A 19,964-nucleotide genomic window follows, 5' to 3' on the forward strand; every position below is an offset into this window, starting at 1 on the left:
AAGGCCGTCTACAAGCTTCTTCCTTTAAACCCCAATTTTTTAATAAATTCTAAATCTTAATTCATTTAATCATCGTGTAGCAGTACCCCCTTTCTTAATAATTACTTAAAGGGGGAAATATTTTCTGTTTTCTAGGACAGTGTTTTAAACCTTGCCCACATTAGAATTAACCGGGGAATCTTTTTTAAAATTCCTGATTTCTGGGTCTCATCCTCCAGAAATTCTGTTCTTTGTTACTAATGTTGTGGCCTCACCCCATAACAAAGAAACAGAATTTCCGGAGGATGAGGCCCAGAAATCAGGATTTTAAAAAGATTCCCAGGTGATTCTAATGTGCAGCCAAGGTTGAGAACCACTGTTTTAGAAGAAGAATTAAAAATCTCAGTATTACTGTATAATATAATACTAAACTTTATTAAAGATTACAGTTATGAAGCCTTTGAGAATGTGGGGGAGAACTTTGTAAAAATGGTTAATAATCCAATCTTCTGGTTGTTCCTCAAATGGTTTAATATTAGTTAATTAGTGTTACTTGTCTTAACCAGATTTGGACTCTTATCCATATCATGTTTTTCCTTTATGAAGTTTTAAATTGTTAAAACTCCATTTTTCCCAATGCCAGATTTCTGCCCTCTTGAGCATATTTTTCTTAACAAATGTACTTCCAAAAGAGTAGCCATATCTCTGGCCCTTTAATTGATAATTTGACGTAAGCCAGTTTAAAGTAAACAGGAAGTTAAGAACCAATTATATAAAGAAGGCAGTATATAAAGGAAGCATTGTCTCTTCAAAAATGTATTTCTCAAGTAAATATTGCAACATATTACCATTATTAAATGTAGGTAGTGAATCCCTGTATGTCTATGACATTGTTATCTCTGATTTTTAAAATGTTTGAAATAGTTCACGATTAGAAATAAATGAAATGTAACAGTGGAACAGAAAGCTACAACATTCCAGCTCTGGAGCTGTTTAAACATCTCTACTTGTCTACACAACCTGTAAGGATTTGGCTGTTAACATTTTTTTTTTTCCTTCCTCAGGTAAAAGTTAAATGTTGCTCAGAATATGGGCTTATTAAAGCAAAGTTGGTTTAATATTTCTCAAAATGGTTAGCTTTCTTTTTATTTAGAAAATTAAAGGGCAATCCCTCAAACATTCCTTTCCCAACGAGGTATTTTTATACAAAGGTAAGAGGAGTATTTATACAAACATTTATGTATTGTGGTACAAATATAGTCACAGAACTAGATTACATGCAGCTGACCACCTTAATTTTCCTCTTATCTAAATCTCACATCTCAATTTAGGACATTTTCTAAAACAGTGAATAGAGATAATTAATTAGAAAATTATACATTTTGATAGGTTAATATATAAGTAATGTGATTTATGAATTAATGAGTAATTAAGTCATTTATTTTATTCCAGTGTCAACATACATATTCCCTATTTCTAGGTGACAGGATAGTCACTTTTTTAAATTATTTTTTAAATTCTTTATTATTAAAAGTTATACATACGTCTCCTTTTCCCCCTATTGACCTCACCCTACATGCTTCTGCCCCCCAGCACATGCCCCCACCCGCTACTGTCTGTGTCCATTGGTTAATTGGTCATACTCATGTGACTTTTTTTTTAAAAAGAAATGCCAAGATATGAATAGGGAGTGCTGAATTATGATATGCCATCTTTATTTTATTCATGAAAATGCCTTTGTACAATGCTCTTTGTTCCTTTTTGTTCTTACCACAGTAACAATAATTATCTATAATAATAAAAGGGTAATGTGCTAATTAGACCGGACGTCCTTCCAGATGTCCTTCCTTCCGGACAAAGCCACAGCGGGCGGGAGCTGAGGCAGAGGCGGCAGAGGCCCCCCGCCACAGTGGGCAGGGGGCTGGGGCCAAGGCCCTTGCACAAATTTGGTGCATCGGGCCTCTAGTATTTATAATAATACTGTCTGACATATACTGATAGTTGCTACATGTCAGTCTCCATTGTAGTTTTATACTTCCGTGTCCCTTCAAATCCTTAATCCTGAAATACTAAGTTCCAAGTGTGCCATCTAGATTTTAATTATTCAGTACCTTTTGGTAAAATTCTTAATATTTTTCACAGTAATGTAGTATCTACTTATATAAAAACCCTGGGTGGTGTTCATCATGACCAGAACTGCGGCCAGGCAGAAAGAAGTCAGTCCTGCAGGGGTTGTCTTGGCAACGGCTTCACCCTCCCCCAAGCTGTTTCCCGGAGCTGTTTCCTGTAAGGGCGGGGTTTGAGGCAGGAACCTGCCCTGGGAGCGTGGAGGCATATCTTTATAAAGTGTGCCGCGCCAGCACAGCCAAGGGTGAACCTGAGTGGGGGCGGCAAAGGCTTAGAAAAGACAGACAAGAGAATGAAAGCCGGGTCTCGGTGGGACGCTGTTTCTCTGAGAGACAGCCATGCCTTTATTTTATAGCAGATGCTACAAGGCAAAGTAAGGGCATGACCAAGGTGTTTACAACATTCTCCTGGGTTTCAATCCTACTCAACTACATGCACCTGAACTCTATCAAGCCTACATCACTCAGGCACATGGGGCCACGTGTTCGGACCATAGGTTCAAGCTTACAACTACAGCTGTTGGCTATAATTGTGCTGGGAGGGCCCTGCCCTCCAAGCTGGGACTTGCACGTGGCAATGAGAGGACTGTGCCCTCTCATCAGCCCAAGGCTTGAACCTGCCCAAAACACTGTATCGGCTCTCCACAATAAAGTTTTAATTCTGTTTCTTTGTTACTAATGTTGTGGCCCCACCCCATAACAAAAACAATTTCCAGAGGATGAGGCCCAGGAATCAGGATTTTAAAAAGATTCCCAGGTGATTCTAATGTGCAGCCAAGGTTGAGAACCACTGCTATAGATAATATTAAAAATCTAAACGTGCAATTCTTTGTCCAAAAAATGAGCATGTTCAAAAATTAAATGAAGAAAATTTGGATATACTCGATGGAGATTTTCACACATATTTGAGTGATGATTGCATTGATTCCACAGATTATGCTGAAAAGGAAAACTTTTCCACCGAATTTCTTAATAGTATTACTCCTTCGGGAATGCCGTGTCATAAATTAAAATTGAAAGTGGGTGCAATCATCATGCTATTGAGAAATCTCCATAGTAAGTGGGGGCTTGTAATGGTACCAGATTTATTATCAAAAGATTACGACCTAACATTATCAAAGCTGAAGTATTAACAGGATCTGCAGAGGGAGAGGCTGTTCTGACTCCAAGAATTAATTTGTCCCCATCTGACACTGGCCTCCCATTTAAATTAATTCGACGACGGTTTCCCGTGATGCCAGCATTTGTGATGACTATTAATAAATCACAAGGACAAACTCAGAGTAGGCATATTCCTACCTGAACCTGTTTTCACACATGGTCAGTTATATGTTGCTTCTCTCGAGTTTGAAGAGCATGTGATGTTACAGTTAAAGTTCTAAGTACTTAATCACAAGGGAAATTAGTCAAGCACTCTGAAAGTGTTTTCACTCTTAATGTGGTATACAGGGAGATATTAGAATAAGTTTAATCACTTTATCAGTCATTGTTTGCATCACTGTTGTTTTTATATCATGTTTTTGTTGTTTTCATATCATGTTTTTGTCATTTTTATATCATGCCTCTGTTATATCCTTTTGTGACTGTTTATTTATTATTTTCATATACATTTTACTAATTTCCTTTCATCTCTCACACTTCTATTATAGAGAAAGGGCAAATAGCAATATTAAAATATCTCTGGTAATTCCCTTTTTAAAAAAATATATTTTATTGATTTTTTACAGAGAGGAAGGGAGAGAGATAGAGAGTTAGAAACATCGATGAGAGAGAAACATCGATCAGCTGCCTCCTGCACACTCCCCACTGGGGATGTGCCCGCAACCAAGGTACATGCCCTTGACCGGAATCGAACCTGGGACCCTTGAGTCCGCAGGCCGATGCTCTATCCACTGAGCCAAACCGGTTAGGGCAATTAATTCCGTTTTAATGTGCATGAATTTCATGCACCAGGCTACTAGTGTAAGTTATATTTGTTGTCTCATTTAATTCTCAAAAGAAAGTTGTGAGGAAAGGGTAATTGCCCATTGCAAGATGTAGAAACAGTTTCAGAGAGGTTATGTAACTGGAAAAAGCAGTCAGGGGAAAGTGAATTATATTCATTCATAATTTATGGTGATTTTGGAATTAAGGAAATTTACTTGTCATGCTATTTCCCTTTAGATATTTTATTCTCTTGAATCCTGTAATAGGTTGCTTTGGGCAAGAAAGTATTTTCAGAGACAATGATTAATTTGCCCCTGTTCACATAAAATTAGCACAAAAGCCTTATCTGTGTGCTCTTATATCTGAGCTGTGATTGCTGAAGGAGTTGGACTGTTAATGTTGGATCTTATAGTCCTGCAGTTCTCTGGTATCACACACGCCACTACAAAATCACCTTCAGGGAGGGGCCCATGACTGCTTTCAAATAGTGCCCATTCAGAAAATAAAATAGCTCCTCCTTCAGTACTGATTAGTTTTAACTCTCCAGATTGCTTGAGGTCATTACTTTTGGAGCAGTGTTATCACTGCTATTATTTTCTTGTACCAAAGTCTAGACCTTAGTTATGAGATAAGTCTGATTATTTGATGGCAAATACTTTCTAGGATCTAAACTGTATTGTATCCAATGCCCCATCTTTATCACAAATAATTTTAATATTTGTTCACTCTCCTGAGGTTGAATTTATAATGGGATATCTCATTCATCTTGGGGAATCCAGGGAGAGGTGGGTTGTTAAGGATTATTGGATGGATTTTGGCCTGATGGATGGTATCCAGGAGTGGGGCTGTTAAAATCGGAGGTACAAGGGCACAGAGCCAGGAAACGTGTGCTGTGAACAAAGAGCCACAAGTACTTTGTGGTTCCCTTAGCGTAAGGTTCACAGAAGGAAGTGGTGAAAGGTGGGGCTATAGAAACAAACAGAAGCCTGGGCTTTGCATGAAATATTAAGAAACTTGTATTTTATCCTCCAGATGAAAAGTTGTAAGGAGGGGAATGGTGGTATCAGATAGATATTTTCATGTTGGTTGTTGTTGATTATATGAAGGTAGTTGTGGACATGTAGGAGGAAATGATGACAGTATGAGCTAAGCTAGTGGTCAAACAGCTGGAGAGGCGGAGAAGGAGTAGATAAGTATCTTAGGCCTAAAACTGTCTGACCTTGATGATTAGTTGGATGTGGGAAGTAAAAAGAGTGTACCTACCAGATATCTAGCTTGGGTGTCTAAGTGGATGGTGATGCCATAACCTGAGATAAAATATGGAGATGGGCCTAGTTTTATTTTGTTGTTGTTGGACCAGGGGGCCATGGGATGATGGTGAATTTGCTTTTTCTTATTTGACTTTGAAATGGCTTTAAGGCATATAAGTATATATTACCAGCTAACAGGTGCTTCATGAGTCTGCAGCTCAGGAGTCAGGTCCACAGGGGAAATTAAGAAATGAGATCTGGTTGAAGGAAGTTGAAACCATTTGGGTATTAAAGAGATCACCTAAAGAGTCTGTGCAAAGTGGTGAGCCCTGGGTGGAATTAGGGATAGGTGAAGAAATAGGAACCTCAGGGTGCTATGAGGGGCACCTGGAATAAGGGTGGCATTGAAGCAAGAGTATATAAAAGGCAGAAGGAGATAGTGGTCAAGCGATTAAATGGCACTGAGAGATACAATTACATAAGAATCTAAAAATTGGATTTGACGATTAGAAGGTCATGGATAATCTCATTTGTTTTTTTAAGTTATTATTGAGAACATGCTATGTGACAGGACCTGTGCAAGTCTCTGTAATAAAACAATAAACAAGATGAACATGATCTGAGTCCTTTTAGAGCTCATCAACTGGGGGAGTAGAGGGTTTGGATGGAAGGATACAGATGAAGAGTTCTAAGATGTAGAGTAAGAAATGCCACGACAGGGTTAGTACGGGTTGCTTCTCATTTCATGGATGCAGTGTCATGAATATTCTGTGCTGGGGATGTTCTCCCTACCTCCGAGTCCTCTTAACTGGTGAACTGCTACTTGACCTTTATTCTCAGATCAAATGTCCCTTCCCTAGAGAAGCCTCTTCTGACCCTTAGGCCACGTCAAGCGCCTCCTATCAAGTACTCTCTCCACAACTTGTTCTTTTCCTTCATAGCATTTGTCATAGCTTATGAGTATATATTTATTTGTACAATTGAGTGATGTCTTTCTACACTGTAGACTATAAGCTCTTCCAGGGCAGACCATATCAGATTTTATCAGTGGACAAATAGATAATTGTCGAATGCACGAATGACTGAATGTTTCCTGGAGAAAAGATAGTGGATCTGGATGTATCAGTAACATGGGATTGTAGCCAACTGAGGAGATGAGTAAGAAAAGCAGTAAGCCCTAGCCAGTTTGGCTCAGTGGATAGAGCGCCAGCCTGGGGACTCAAGGATCCTGGGTTTCATTCCGGTCAAGGACACGTACCTTGGTTGCAGGTTCCCCAGCCCTGGTCGGGATGCGTGCAGGAGGCAGCCAATCAATGTATCTCTCTCACATCGATGTTTCTCTCTGTCTCTCGTTCTCCCACTCTCTGTAAAAAATTAATGGAAAAATATCTTCGGGTGAGGATTAACAAAAGAAAGAAAAAGAAAAGCAGAATATAGAGTATTCTTTTAAGAAGCTTGATAAAAATGGAAGAGTGAGGGTAATTATTGGCTAGAAATTCATGTGGAATTGAAGGATTTATTAAGATGTGGCAATACCTGGACTATTGACAGGCTAAGCAGGGTACAGTTGCAGAGGGGAAGGGGTCAAAGTGAATGTAAAGGAGGGGAAAACTGGTGTCTGAATATTTCTGAGAACATGAGGCATAAGCTCCAGGGAAAAAGGAAGAAAATTAGGGGCTAATTTTTAGTACAGCCCTACCCTGGAGAATAAGAATTGGACAGTACTCTAGACCAGGGGTGGGCAAACTTTTTGACTCGAGGGCCACAATGGGTTCTTAAACTGGACCGGAGGGCTGGAACAAAAGCATGGATGGAGTGTTTGTGTGAACTAATATAAATTCAAAGTAAACATCATTACAATAAAAGGGTACCGTCTTTTTTTTTTTTTAGTTTTATTCATTTCAAACGGGCCGAATCCAGCCCGCGGGCCGTACTTTGCCCACGGCTGCTCTAGACGTTTCTTCAAAAATTTCTGTCATAAGTCCTAAGACTTAGCTTGAGATGTATATGAAATTTCCTGTAACAAAGAAAACAAGTACATTGAAGCACAAGTACATTGAGGAGGGCAGCTACTAAAAATATGTTGTTTTGAAAAGCAAAAATCAAAATACTTTTGGTACATTGTTTTAAAAACAAGCTGTTATTACCTAGGAAACAGTAAGCATATTTCCAATTACGTACCTGTTTTTCAGGGATCATCTGGACCTATTACGCCCAAACACTGATTGCCTTGCCATTACCTTTCTGCCACAGCAGTACATAATGCCATTTTAGGTTACCGGACAATAATGAGAATTAAATTATGGAAGCATATGTGTTTTTTATGAATAATCTCTTATTTACAGGTGGTGCTATGTATTATGAATAGCATAGGCTTAGAAATGATCCGTTTTGTTATTTCTGTCTACTACGTTGTGAACTTAATAGCAAAAACTCTTATTAAAGAAATATCGGGCATATTCCAAACATTCGTCTCATGACTTGAAGTGTAAAGAGGTATTTCACAACATTTAGTGTTTAAATATTCAACTCCTTAAAGTATCAGCCATCCTTACTTGTTATAGATGGAGAAAAACCCTGTGAGTAGTATCAAACCAAGTGACATTTGTGGTTTATGAGTTGTCAGTTCAATCTAATAGACTAGGAATATCTGGTCTGTCCTACTCTGTTTCTGTCTCTTAAGTAAAAACAAAAATTTTGATTCTAAATTATAGCCACTGGGTGATGTATTTGTATTTTTTTAGCCAAGCTAAATCAATGAATGTTTTGAAATGATCATAAAACAGCTTCATTGATAAAGAAAATAATTTATGTAAATGTAATTTAAGCCTACATTTTAAGGCTCTGTGTTTTAAAAATAAAGATGGCATTGTCAAAGTGTGCTCTTGAATGAAATATATAGGGAACTCATTTAGCATATGAAATATATTATCCCCTGGGTGTTAGGAGACCAAAATTACAACTTGCTTAACAAATGTGAAAAATAATACCCCCTGTTGCACAGTAACTTGCATTGTATCAATTTGTTTTTCTGTTAGTATTAAGTTATAATATACTAGAGGCCCGGTGCACGAAATTCGTGCACTGGGGGGTGGGTTCCCTCAGCCCAGCCTGCTCCTCTCACAGTCCGGGAGCCCTCAGTGGATGTCCTACTGACGGCCACAGTCTGGCAGCAGAGGCTCGGAGCGGGCGTCGTGTGTGTGTGTGTGTGTGTGTGTGTGTGTGTGTGTATGTGTCCGCTGGGGACCTGCCCCCAGCCACATTGGAGGCTCAGAGCAGGCACTGTGTGTGTGTGTGTGTGTGTGTGTCTATCTGCTGGGGGCCTGTCCCCAGCCACACCGTGGAGGCTTGGAGCAGGCGCCCCTCTGTGTTGATCTCTCAGGCTCCTGGCCTCCACTGCGTGTTTTTCTCTCCCTTGAGCTGTGGCCAGGGTGGGGTGCTACATGTAGGCTGCGCTTTCCTGCTCATGGATCACCAGATCACTGCAGAGACCGGGGCCACCTGGGGGCCACCCACCCTCTGCACTTGCCTGCTCTGGGATCGCCATGGCGATCCCAGGAGCAGGCCCACCTGGGGGCTGCCTTCCCTCTGCACTTGCCTGCTCTGGGATCGCCATGGGGTCCCAGCTGGTAGCGGGGGCTTAGGCAGCACACGGGGGTCCCAGCTGGGGGCAGGGCTTAAGCGGTGTGGGGCTTAGGCGGCACATGGGGGTCCCGGCTGGGGGCAGGGCTTAGGCGGCACACGGGGGTCCCGGCTGGGGGCAGGGCTTAGGTGGCGGGGGCTTAGGCGGCACACAGGGGTCCCGGCTGGGGCAGGCTTAGGTGACGCGATTGCGCTGCCTAAGCCCGGTGGCCCAGGGTGGCACATGGGGCCTGGATGGTGTCTGGCGCTGGCCAGCCCTGCCTGCAGTATGCAAATTAGCCGCCATCAAAGATGGCACTGATTAACCAATGGGAAATGTAGCGAAGGTACGGTCAATTACTCTTTTTGTCTTTTATTAGATAGGATTTTCATATAATCAAAATATATTCACAGTAGTATTAAAGGAAGTACTGTGTATTTAACAGTTGGTAAATTAATGAAATTATTTTCTCGTGATTAAATCATTGCTTTATGTGTGTGAAGTGGTCAAATTAATCTATAGAACCATATAATCCTGCAGTGTACAAGGTTACTGTAGAGTATTGTCAGAGCTTGGAATTTTATCACCTCCTGTACAGAAATATTGGACCAACAATATTTTAGTTGCCTGCTGTGCTCAGAATATTATTTTAGAAATAAGGAAAGACTGTTCAGAGAGACTATAAATTGCTGTCTTTGTGATTTAAATGAAAAAGTAAATTTGCCTCATAAAGATTTCAGAAGTCAATGAAACAATATTACACACAGATATAATGTGACAATGAAAATTGTAGGTGAAATTTTGAGGAAAATGAACTGTCCGGTGACAAGTTGAACTTACTAGAACAACCTTCCTGTCAGAAAAAGTTTTGATACTGTTTTAAAGGAAGAAATGAGTTGGTGCCCCCAAAAAAGCTAAGACACGCAAGAAGACTCAGATTTGCCTTGTGCAGGAGACTGGAAACATGTCAGTCTGACTAATGCAAAGGTTATGCTGTCATTTAACTAAGATGATTGACCTCTGATTTTATCTTTAAGTTTATAATAAGAGGCTATTTAGCATGATAAAGACACAGACATGAATCAGAACCCTTTCCCTATTCACTCTAACAGCTCACTTTTCTGAGCTCTGGTTATGAGTAAGAATGCCAGTCTCATGGTACGGTTATGAGGCTTAAAGGTGCTAATCTGTTCACAATGCTTGGCACATGACGTGCTCTAGACAAATATTAGTCCTTTTCTCTTTGCTAGTCAAATGCAACACGACGCTTTGTGATCGGGAAAAGTTAAGCTTTTTTGTCTCCATTTCAAGATCAAATACAGCCCACAATGAAAAAGTTGAGTGTATGACGAAGTCGTCTTTATTTTGGCTGCCCAGCAGTTCTCTTTAACATGCTCAGGTGGTTTAAAGAAGGATCAGAAGTGGTGCCAAGGTCCAGCAGGACCTTTGGCCTACATTCTTCCCGTACACCACCCGCTGTGCTAAGTGGATTTGGGCACAGGAATCGTTCTTCAGAATCGTTCCCAGAAACAGGCACCGCAGAGGGGAAATGCTGGGCTGGGGGTGGGTTTACCTGGAAGCAAAAGAGCTTGGGCTTCAGAAACCCTCACCTGCCAAGTCCCCTCTTAGGCATGTATCTCATTTGTGTTTGTAATTTACATTCTTCTCCTTAAAGAGGGCCCTCAAATCAGATAACCTTCTGGCCCCATAAAACCTACATCTGTCAGGTAAAAGAAAAGAAGTCGATACAATTTTTTTTTTGTAATGTATTTATATTGATTTCAGAAAATAAGGGAGTGGGGGAGAGAGATAGAAACATCAGTGATGAGAGGGAATCATTGATTGGCTGCCTCCTGCACGCCCCCTATAGGGGATTGAGCCCGCACCCGGGCATGTGCCCTTGGCCGGAATAGAACCCAGGACCCTTCAGTCCGCAGACCGACACTTTATCCACTGAGCCAAATTGGCCAGGGCTCGATACAATTTTAAAAGGATGGATTGGCCAATAGCAGAAAAAGTAAGTTTTGCCTATATGGACCAAATAATGAGTTGTTAGTAACCTCTGACCACAGATGCTCATTTGCCCTTAACCACAAGCTAGCCCTTCCCTATCTAGGAAGGTGTCCTCTAGTTCAGCATCTGCCCAAGAATTACCCATGTCAAGAAGTGAGGAAGGGGGCCACCTGGCAATCAGGAGGTGTGCTGTTACATTGCCCATGTTACTCACATTTTTCGGTGCATAAAGGGGAACCAATGTTATATTGTTCTGACTCAGGATGTGTCAAACAATGGGTTAAGCACTGTACATGCATTATCACATGTTAAGTAATATTGAAATTGAGGCTTGGGAGAGGTCAAGTAACTTTTTTTTGTCATTGATCTCAGAGAGGAAGGGAGAGGGAGTGAGAGATAGAAACATCCATGATGAGAATCATTGATTGGCTGCCTCCTGCACACTCCCTATTGGGGGTTGAGCCCACAACCCTGGCATATGCCCTGACCCAGAATCGAACTGTGACCTTCAATTCATAGGTCAACACTCAACTACTGAGCCATGCTGGCCGGGCTCAAGTAGCTTTTTTATACAGCTAGTGGAGCCAGAACTTAAACAGAGGGCTTCTTAAAATCAAAACCCAGGCTCTTTCAACCTCCCTATGTGGCCGAGGGTTGCCTGCTGAGAATCAGCCACTAGGAGAGAATGGACATTTAACCTACAATCCACCTAATGATTTTGAATACCTAACATCCTGTCAGAAACTTAGTGCCCTTTTCTTCCGTGGTTCCTTCACTGATCTTGTATTAAGTGCCTGTAAGTGCTGCCCTGTGCTTAGTTATTATTTCTTCAAAATTGTCACTGCCCCCTAGAAGCTTTCCAGATGGGTAGGTAGACAAATAGGTAGATAAATAGGCAGGCAGGCAGGCAGGCAGATAGATATAGATACTCAAGAAACTATCACCATTACTATGATTAATATCTTTGATTATTTTAAAAGCAGCCTCAGAAATCCTTTTAAAATTCATATTGTTTCTTTAAATCAAAGTTTAAAGTTTCAGTTATTTAATCACTAAACTGAAAACACTGCATGTGATTTGGAATTAGCAACTTCAAAAATTTTATTTTCAAAATCTGTAAAACAGAGTTAGGTTTGAAATGGATAATTTTTATTATCTGTCAACCTTTTAATTACTCCTTTTACATTAAAGATCTCTTATTCCTGGGTGACTTTATCCATAATCATTGTCCATTTTTGAAAAACATAATTGTAACTGCTACAGAAGCTCAGGGAACTAGACTGTGTGTCGAGGATGGAGAACATTATTTTAAATGAAATATGTAAAGTCATGGACTGTGGCCAAGGCTTAACTAAAATGAGTCAAGCAACCACTGAGGGTTTGGCTCACATGATTAATTGTGACGTTCTCGGTTGCATTAAAATATTCACTGAACACTAGTCCCAAAACAAAGTCATGGGTAGAAACTCTCAATAGTCAAAATGGTATTGGAGACATTTTAAATACATTTCCTAAGTAAAGAACTTTAGATATAATGATTTCAAAAATATATATGATAAGAATAAGTGAGCTATAGTTTGAATGTAGTAAATGCCTACTCTGTAGTGAAATGGGAAGACTGCTTTTAGTTGGCCCTGTTTCAATCACATGAGAGTTGGACAGTGTTACCAAACCTTTTTAATGAAATACTAAGTTCTCTTTCATGAATGCTCACCTGAGAAACTAATTGTGCACATCCTGGAATGAAAGATGGCTCCAATTTATGAGTGTCCCTGAGGATTCTGTCTGTGTCAAGTATCCAATAATATCTTAAAGAGTAAAATCTTGATTATAACATGGCCTCAGGGCTGAAGCAGTGACTACCACGTTGGGTATACAGTGGACTATTCAAGAATAAAAGCCTTGCTGTTTTCCGTGCGGGAGGGGAGAGAAGGGGAGGGGAAAAAAAGGAATAAAAGCCTTGTTGCATTAAGGGTGAAGTTGTGTTTCATGTAACTTGACTGCAACAATTGAGGAAAGTGCTTAGTTGCACAAATAGAATTCTGCAAACAGTTCTATAAACATATTTGCAAATGATATTACAGTTGGAAACTAAAATGGTATTGTGAATACACTTCTAGCTCCTATCATTTTCTTCCACACAAAGAGCTTTCTGCTTCTTGATGTTTATTCAGAAAAAGTTTTACATAATACGGGCTTTGAAGGAATACTCTTTATCTCCTCTTATTCCCCCAGTCGCCTTGTTGAACACAGCTTACACAGCATCCACTTTCCCAGCATTTTAAAATGTCTCCTGACCATTGAGTTGGGTGTATGTCTAGAAGGACATGGGAGCTTTCTTTGGGATGTGTTAGTTTAAACATTAGTCATAACCAGCCAGCAGCGTGAGTACCTGAAATGTTACTGAGCTTTGCACACATGAAGTGTTTGACACAAAGATGATCCTGGAGAACATGATTACAAGCAAATTGAGAGGCTTAGGACTGCTATGTACGAAAGGTTTATATAGTGGCAAAACTTGTAGGTGTTGTTCCATAACATTTGCCAGATTTACTTGCTGAAAGTTTTAACGCCTTTCCTTCCCTTTCCCTCTTTTGCGGACACAGATCCACATCCAGAGAACTGAAGGGTGTGATCACATGACCTGTTCACAATGTAACACTAATTTTTGTTATCGATGTGGGGAGAGATACCGCCAGCTCCGTTTCTTTGGAGACCACACATCAAACCTCAGTATATTTGGATGCAAATATCGCTACCTCCCAGAGAGACCTCATCTAAGGAGATTCGTGCGAGGGTCGGTCTGTGGTAAGTACTGGACATGACCTTGAGGCATCTTCCCTGGGGAAGTGAGCAGTGATAGCAGAACTCAGAAATGGAATAGCCAGGATAATGCTGACCACTGCCAGCTATCCTAGTGGGGCCTTTACCCCAAAACGGGGGAGATATTCTCTCTCCCTTTGAGTTTATAATTAAAAACTTAAGTTTGTTGGCAGGACTGTCTTACATGAGCCACCAGATTTTGTTCAAAATACAAATTATTAATTTCTCTGCAGAAATGTAAAATTAATTTTTAAATTTCCGTAACCTATTGTAAGGCACCTATTGAGAGAAACGTCACATTTATTTTTATATTGACAATACCTAGCAGTGAATCTAATACCTACCCTCTCTTTGTTCATAGAGGATATGCTATACAATAAAAAACATCCATATGTTTCAGAGCCCTTAATGGAGTGCCATTGTATCCATATAGTTGATAAGTCACTGTATATCTTTTCTATTGTATTAATAGCTAACAGTTAATGTACTGAGTAGCAAATGCCCTCAGAGCATACAAACCCCAGTTTTTCCTCCTTAATCTTCAACACACAGTGTCATACACAGATATGCAAACATAAACACAGGTTTTTGCTCTGGCCTGATTCCACCTTCATGTGGGCAGTTCTTCAGACCTCATAGTTGTTTCAGTAGCACTGACTCCCCTGGAATGTACCCACTGTGGGATTTCTTCCTCTCTTTTCATCACAAAGAACTCCATTATGTCTTCCTGTGGTAGTTTCCCATGTATATGCAACACTTGTTAACATCTTCCACGTTGCCCATTTTCTACCTTCTTTTGCCTAGTTCCTTCATGAAGCTGTTTTAGAGCTCTCTTTAGCTCTCCATCACTGCTATGTAAACCACTCCCCTCTCCAGTATCATATGATGGTTAATCAGACCCACGCTGGTGCTGATGATACATTCCTATCAAGTAAAAGAGAGAACATGTATTTTAGGAATCACTTTAATTTATGGAGACCAGTTGCCATCATTTTCTAAAATCTTGTATAACCACTATAAAAATGTCCTCACTGAAACTCAAACATAATTTACCATAGCCAACATAATTCAATATAGTCAACATTGATTTTAATCATTTTCAATGACTTGATTTGCTTATAATGGTATATGATATAATATATAACCAGTATTTACTTACTAGTTAAATAGACGGGAGGGATACTCAGGGAATCTAACCCCTACTTATAATTGTAATACCATGAGAAAACTAATTGCAAATTAAGTTTTGAGCTGTAACCTATTTGTAAGTCTATGCATGCAGAGAACAACCTACAAACACAAAATCCTAAATTTTTTGCATTGTTCCTTTCTTTCCTACTTCAGTGCCGTTCTGTGGCACGATAGTTCTTTTCCTTCCATTCACTAGAATCCTCTTCTCAGAGCATACAAGAGTCGAGTTATTTAGCAGCCTGTAGAATGCACAGCTCATAGACTTTGTCGGCAGGGAAATCTTTTCTCTGTTCCTTTTCTGTTTTTATTTTAAAAGGTTATGGTCAGCTTTCTGTAAATGATTTTCTTTTGGGCCTAATTTCTGTTCTGAGTGTGTGTGTGTGTGCATGTGTCAGAACAAACCTGCAATGTAGGAGCAGCTGGCCCTAGGATAAGCTCTCCCTCCCACACAGATCTTCCACCTCCAGCACAGCTGCCTCTAACTCTTGTGGACCAAACTCCCCGTGGAGAGGTTCCCACTTCTCCCATCTGCACAAAAGGCAGGAAAAGGGGTTACTCTGTCAAAGGGGTTACCTTTGCTGCCATATAAGAAGGAAGAAGGATTGACCCTAAGGAAGTCCTCCCGCCCGCTGTCCTTATGTGATGTAACCCAGTTTGCTCCCTTGGTTTGGGACCACCGCCTCCAGATGTTCTTGGGCAGAGGCACAGAGGGGCTGCTCTTCTCTCACAGCTGGAGTGTGGGAACCATGGTCTACATTATGTATGGCCACATGAATGAACATACCGAGCTACATGCACAGAAGAGAAACAGAGTCTTTTAAAATATGCAGGCCAAGCCCAGCCAGTGTGGCTCAGTGGTTGAGTGTTGACCCATGCACCAAGAGGTCCTCGTTCGATTCCGGGTCAGGGCACATACCCAGATTGCATGCTCGATCCCCCGTAGTGGGTGTGCTGATCGATGTTTCTCTGTCATCAATGTTTCTCTCTCTCTCTTCCCTTCTCCCTCTCCCTTCCTCTCTTTCTAAAAATAAATAAAAACATATTTTAATAAATAAAATATGCAAACCAATATATTCTAACCAGTTTAGCATAGTTTTAAGAATGTACAAAATGTAATTGTTCAATGAGATTTAATATTACTTAATTGGATTCTGTCGTTGGTGAAAACTATAAGTAAAACCCAGGGTGTCAATTGTGTCAGTTGAATGGCAATCTTTTACAATTACATGTTAAACACTGTATTTTTTCTGTCTGTCTGGTCATGATTCCAAATGGTTCCAAAGACCACTTCTTAAGAATAAAAATACTGACATTTTTTCTGGCTTCATTATGTTTCTATTATTTTTATGTAATTGGGTATTCCAAATTACTGTCCTTCATTTGTAGAATAGTGTTGCTGCTTTATTTTTAAACAGCTAAGTGATTCTGCTGCCAAGTCCCTCCATTCCTTCCTCCTCTCTTCGTGTGTCTGAGCTCTGCATCTACACTGCTATGTCACATGCCTTAGGATGAAGATTATTAAGATTATGACATAACAACAAGATATTAACTATTAGGCTTTTGTGTGTGTGCTAGTGCCTTTCAAAGTTAGTGGGATTCTTATGGTGAACTCTGCTATGTTTGCATATACCTGGTGCTTATTATAATCAGTGCTCAATGGTTTAGGGAAAAAAAGGCTGATTGATGCCTTTGGGCATCCTTATCAACATTTAGACATAGCACTTATTATAGAGCGCTTCCTTTTATAATTTGTTAAAATGATTTACTCGAATAACTTCCAATATATTGTATGTTTATTGGTAGTTTTCTCTAAAATAGTACTGCAATATCCTTTTATAGTTGTTTATTAGGTGTTCATATTGATTTCTTTGGACCCGGAAGTAAATAAATCACTTTTCCAGAGGAGGGCTTGGGCAGAAGTCCTCTACAGCACCTACTAGCTTTCCATTCTGTGAGCTAATTATGTTTTTGAGACACAACTTAGATTGTGTCACTCCTTAATCTTTCAGAATCTTGAAAATTGAACATGCAAGAGACCTAAAGGAAAAGTCCTGGGAGAATAAAGTGAGCCAGTAGCTTGGTAGTTTTTTTGCTTATAAAGGATAAATGATTTATGAGATGTTTGACTAATGTGCCCAGGACTGCAGTGAAGTTACTAAACCTACATCTGTATATAATTGTTCTACACCTGATACATTTCCTTAGAGAAACACTGCCTTCAATATCATTAGACTTCCTTTAAAATATAATATACACTGTGGTATTAACAAACATCGTTAAATGTTTGTTGGGTAACTTTGCTCTAAGACTCTAACTGGTTTTGCCTTTTGTTTTCCAGCTGGAAAATTATTTGTTGCACCTCTAATCCTGGTCCTGGGATTAGCACTAGGGGCCATAGCAGTTGTAATTGGTAAGAAACACTTAACATATCTGCGATTAGAATTCTCTGAGTGCCATAGAGAATGAGTGCAAATGTAATCATGTGAGTCTGTTATTAAGTGGTCATGATGTCTGTTCCATGCTTGCTTTAGATAGGCAATTGATTTACAGATTCAGAGGCTCGTATTTCATATAGGATGTGTTTGTGTGGCACTTGTTCAGTCTATGGACACTTTGTACCATGTATCTTATGAAGCATCATTAACCCCCTTTGAATAATGATATTCATACAACTAGTATTTTAATAAAAGAGTCCAGTGGCCTAGAACCCAGATTTTTTTAATTCTGAGTTCTGGTTGGATCATCAAAGAAAAGAGGCTCTGGTACACCCTTGGTTTGTTCTAGTGAAAGAGTGCCCTGAGTGATAAGAACATATACCCGACATGTACTTGAGCCCAGACCAATAGAAAATGTATCAGCGATTTGTATAGTGTTATGCACAGAAATATATTAAAATATGTTTTTTAAAGCAGTGGTTTCTGAGACTCTAGCTTTAAAACCACCTGGAGAGGAGGGCCGGTTTAAGCACAGGTTGCAGACCCCTCTCCACAGTTTGTGATTCAGTGTCCGGGCAGCGCCCATGGGTTTCTAGTTCCAAAAACTTCTCAGGTGATGCTGATGCTGCTGGACCAGAGACCACACGTTCAGAATCATCGCTTCAGAGAACATTAAGTTAAATGCTATAGGTAAAAGGCGCCTCTGATGATGGTTTCACATAGTGGATGGAATTTTTTTCTAAATAAAATAACTTTTCATATGTAAAGTTCTATTTAGCAAGTAATTTGCACATATAGGACAGATCGAATTATAAAGTAACTGACATTTATTACAATGAGCCAATCTTTATGTAGTAGATACTGTTATCTGCATTTTACAGTTGAGGAAATTAAGGCTTCCTGGGCCAGTCATAAGTGGTAGAGCTGGGAATGAAACCTGACATTTGGCTCCACAGCCCATGCTGTTAAATAACACATTATTCTGTCTGAAGTATGAATATCATAGTATGCAAATGGTATAACTAGAGCTAATAAATAAGACTTAAACCTAAGGTTTGATATTTTGATAGAAAACATTGTTCCATTTTCAAACTGGTATCACTGGAGATTGTGAAAGAGGGGAGAGACCTAAAGAAAACGAATAAAGAATGAAATCTTGTACAAGTAAATACATTTTGTGCCATAGGTATCTCTCCTCTTTTCATTTTCACATATTGCTAAATTATGATGATTTGTAAATCATTTTCAAAATGGAAAATTTTCAACTGTGTAAACCGAAACGCCTCTCCTTCTAATGAGCTTACAGTGTTTTGTTTTGTTTTAACCCCTAGGTTTATTTGTATTTCCTATCTATTGCCTTTGTAAAAAACAGAGAAAACGATCACGGACAGGTATGCACTGGTGAAGTACACGTCATTTCATCTGACTAAGCTGGTCCGGGGAAGAGCTGTCCAGAATGGCACGCCCGTCTGAGAGTTGCGTCTTGGAACACAGCGAGAGGACCCATCTGCCACCTCGTGTCTCCGTGGTTCTCTGCAGGTCACGATGCCTCTAGCTCCGTTGCACTCCCCACATGGTATCCTGGCCTTTCCTGATATTGATTGCTGCTTTTACAGAATGGTCACTTTCATATACTATAAACACCTATGTCATAATTCTGACCTTCTTAATGGGTCTTGGAAGAAATTATTTTAAGTAAGAACCAGTTATCCTCAGCACTGTCTGAGCATGCCTCTCCCGAGGGTTGCTTGGACTGTCTTCGTACCTGAACCCTCCTCCAGCCCATCTGTGAGACTTGGTGTGAACAGCCGAAGTCCCACCTGTACCAACAAGCAAGGCCACCTTTCAGCAGGTGAAGGCTCACCATATGCCCCTGTTTTCATCTGTGGCCCAAGCAGTGTAATTCCTTCCTCCTTCAGATGCTGTAATTGTCTAAAAAAAAATCTCAGTGCCCAAAGGGAACTAATGAAACAGAATTAATGAAAAGAATCATGAGTTACCGAAGTGTATACATGTAGGGGTATGAATGTGTGTGTATAAAGATTTGTATTAAAACTCGGCCCAATGACCTTGTACTGGTCAACTTCCATGCCTCTACACTATTTTCCCACATTTTCATAGATATCTTTAAAGATGATGGTTCCTTTGTGAGCATAATTTGAGAATGTACTGAATTAAAGTCAATTTAGACAACAGGCTATTTCGATTGTTGACCCTTTCTATTTCTTGCTCTTTGTCACTCACACGTGCACACACACACACACACACACACACACACAGAAATGTGTGCCTTGTCACCCAAGGATTATCAAACTTTATAAACTGACAAAACTGATTGACTGATTTTAGGAAATTCTCAAGACCTGAACATTCAGTCTTTCAGATTTCTTGTATTTTGGCTTACATGTTTCACTATATGAATAAATTTTTTAGGCAGAATTAGTTAATTTAAATAACAGGTTTGCTGTGGAAAACACTGCTTAATCCTTTAAACAGATCCCTATTCTGCTAATTTTTTAAACAACTTGTAATTACAGATAATTTTGCTTTAGGTCAAGGTGTGGCATTATTTACCCATCCTCTTCTTTCTTTCTCTCTT

The 19,964-nt window shown here is 39.8% G+C and overlaps 1 protein-coding gene across 3 annotated transcripts in view; it reads left to right on the top strand.

Annotated features, from left to right (window-relative positions):
• RNF217 (ring finger protein 217) overlaps nucleotides 1-19,565 on the top strand; it is a 49,879-nt gene extending 30,314 nt beyond the window's left edge. For 2 of the 3 annotated variants that reach the window (XM_023754190.1, XM_014456247.1), the window contains 3 exons: nucleotides 13,523-13,724; nucleotides 17,269-17,340; nucleotides 18,697-19,565. In XM_023754190.1, the coding sequence (XP_023609958.1) occupies nucleotides 13,523-13,724; nucleotides 17,269-17,340; nucleotides 18,697-18,770 (348 nt within the window). In that variant the 3' untranslated portion in view covers nucleotides 18,771-19,565. The remainder of the gene's footprint in view (nucleotides 1-13,522; nucleotides 13,725-17,268; nucleotides 17,341-18,696) is intronic. The other variant, XM_023754191.1, reaches the window with a different exon arrangement.
• The last annotated feature ends 399 nt before the right edge of the window (nucleotides 19,566-19,964 follow it).

The sequence above is a fragment of the Myotis lucifugus genome, unplaced genomic scaffold, assembly GCF_000147115.1.
Source record: "Myotis lucifugus unplaced genomic scaffold, Myoluc2.0 scaffold_57, whole genome shotgun sequence".
Taxonomy (NCBI): domain Eukaryota; kingdom Metazoa; phylum Chordata; class Mammalia; order Chiroptera; family Vespertilionidae; genus Myotis; species Myotis lucifugus.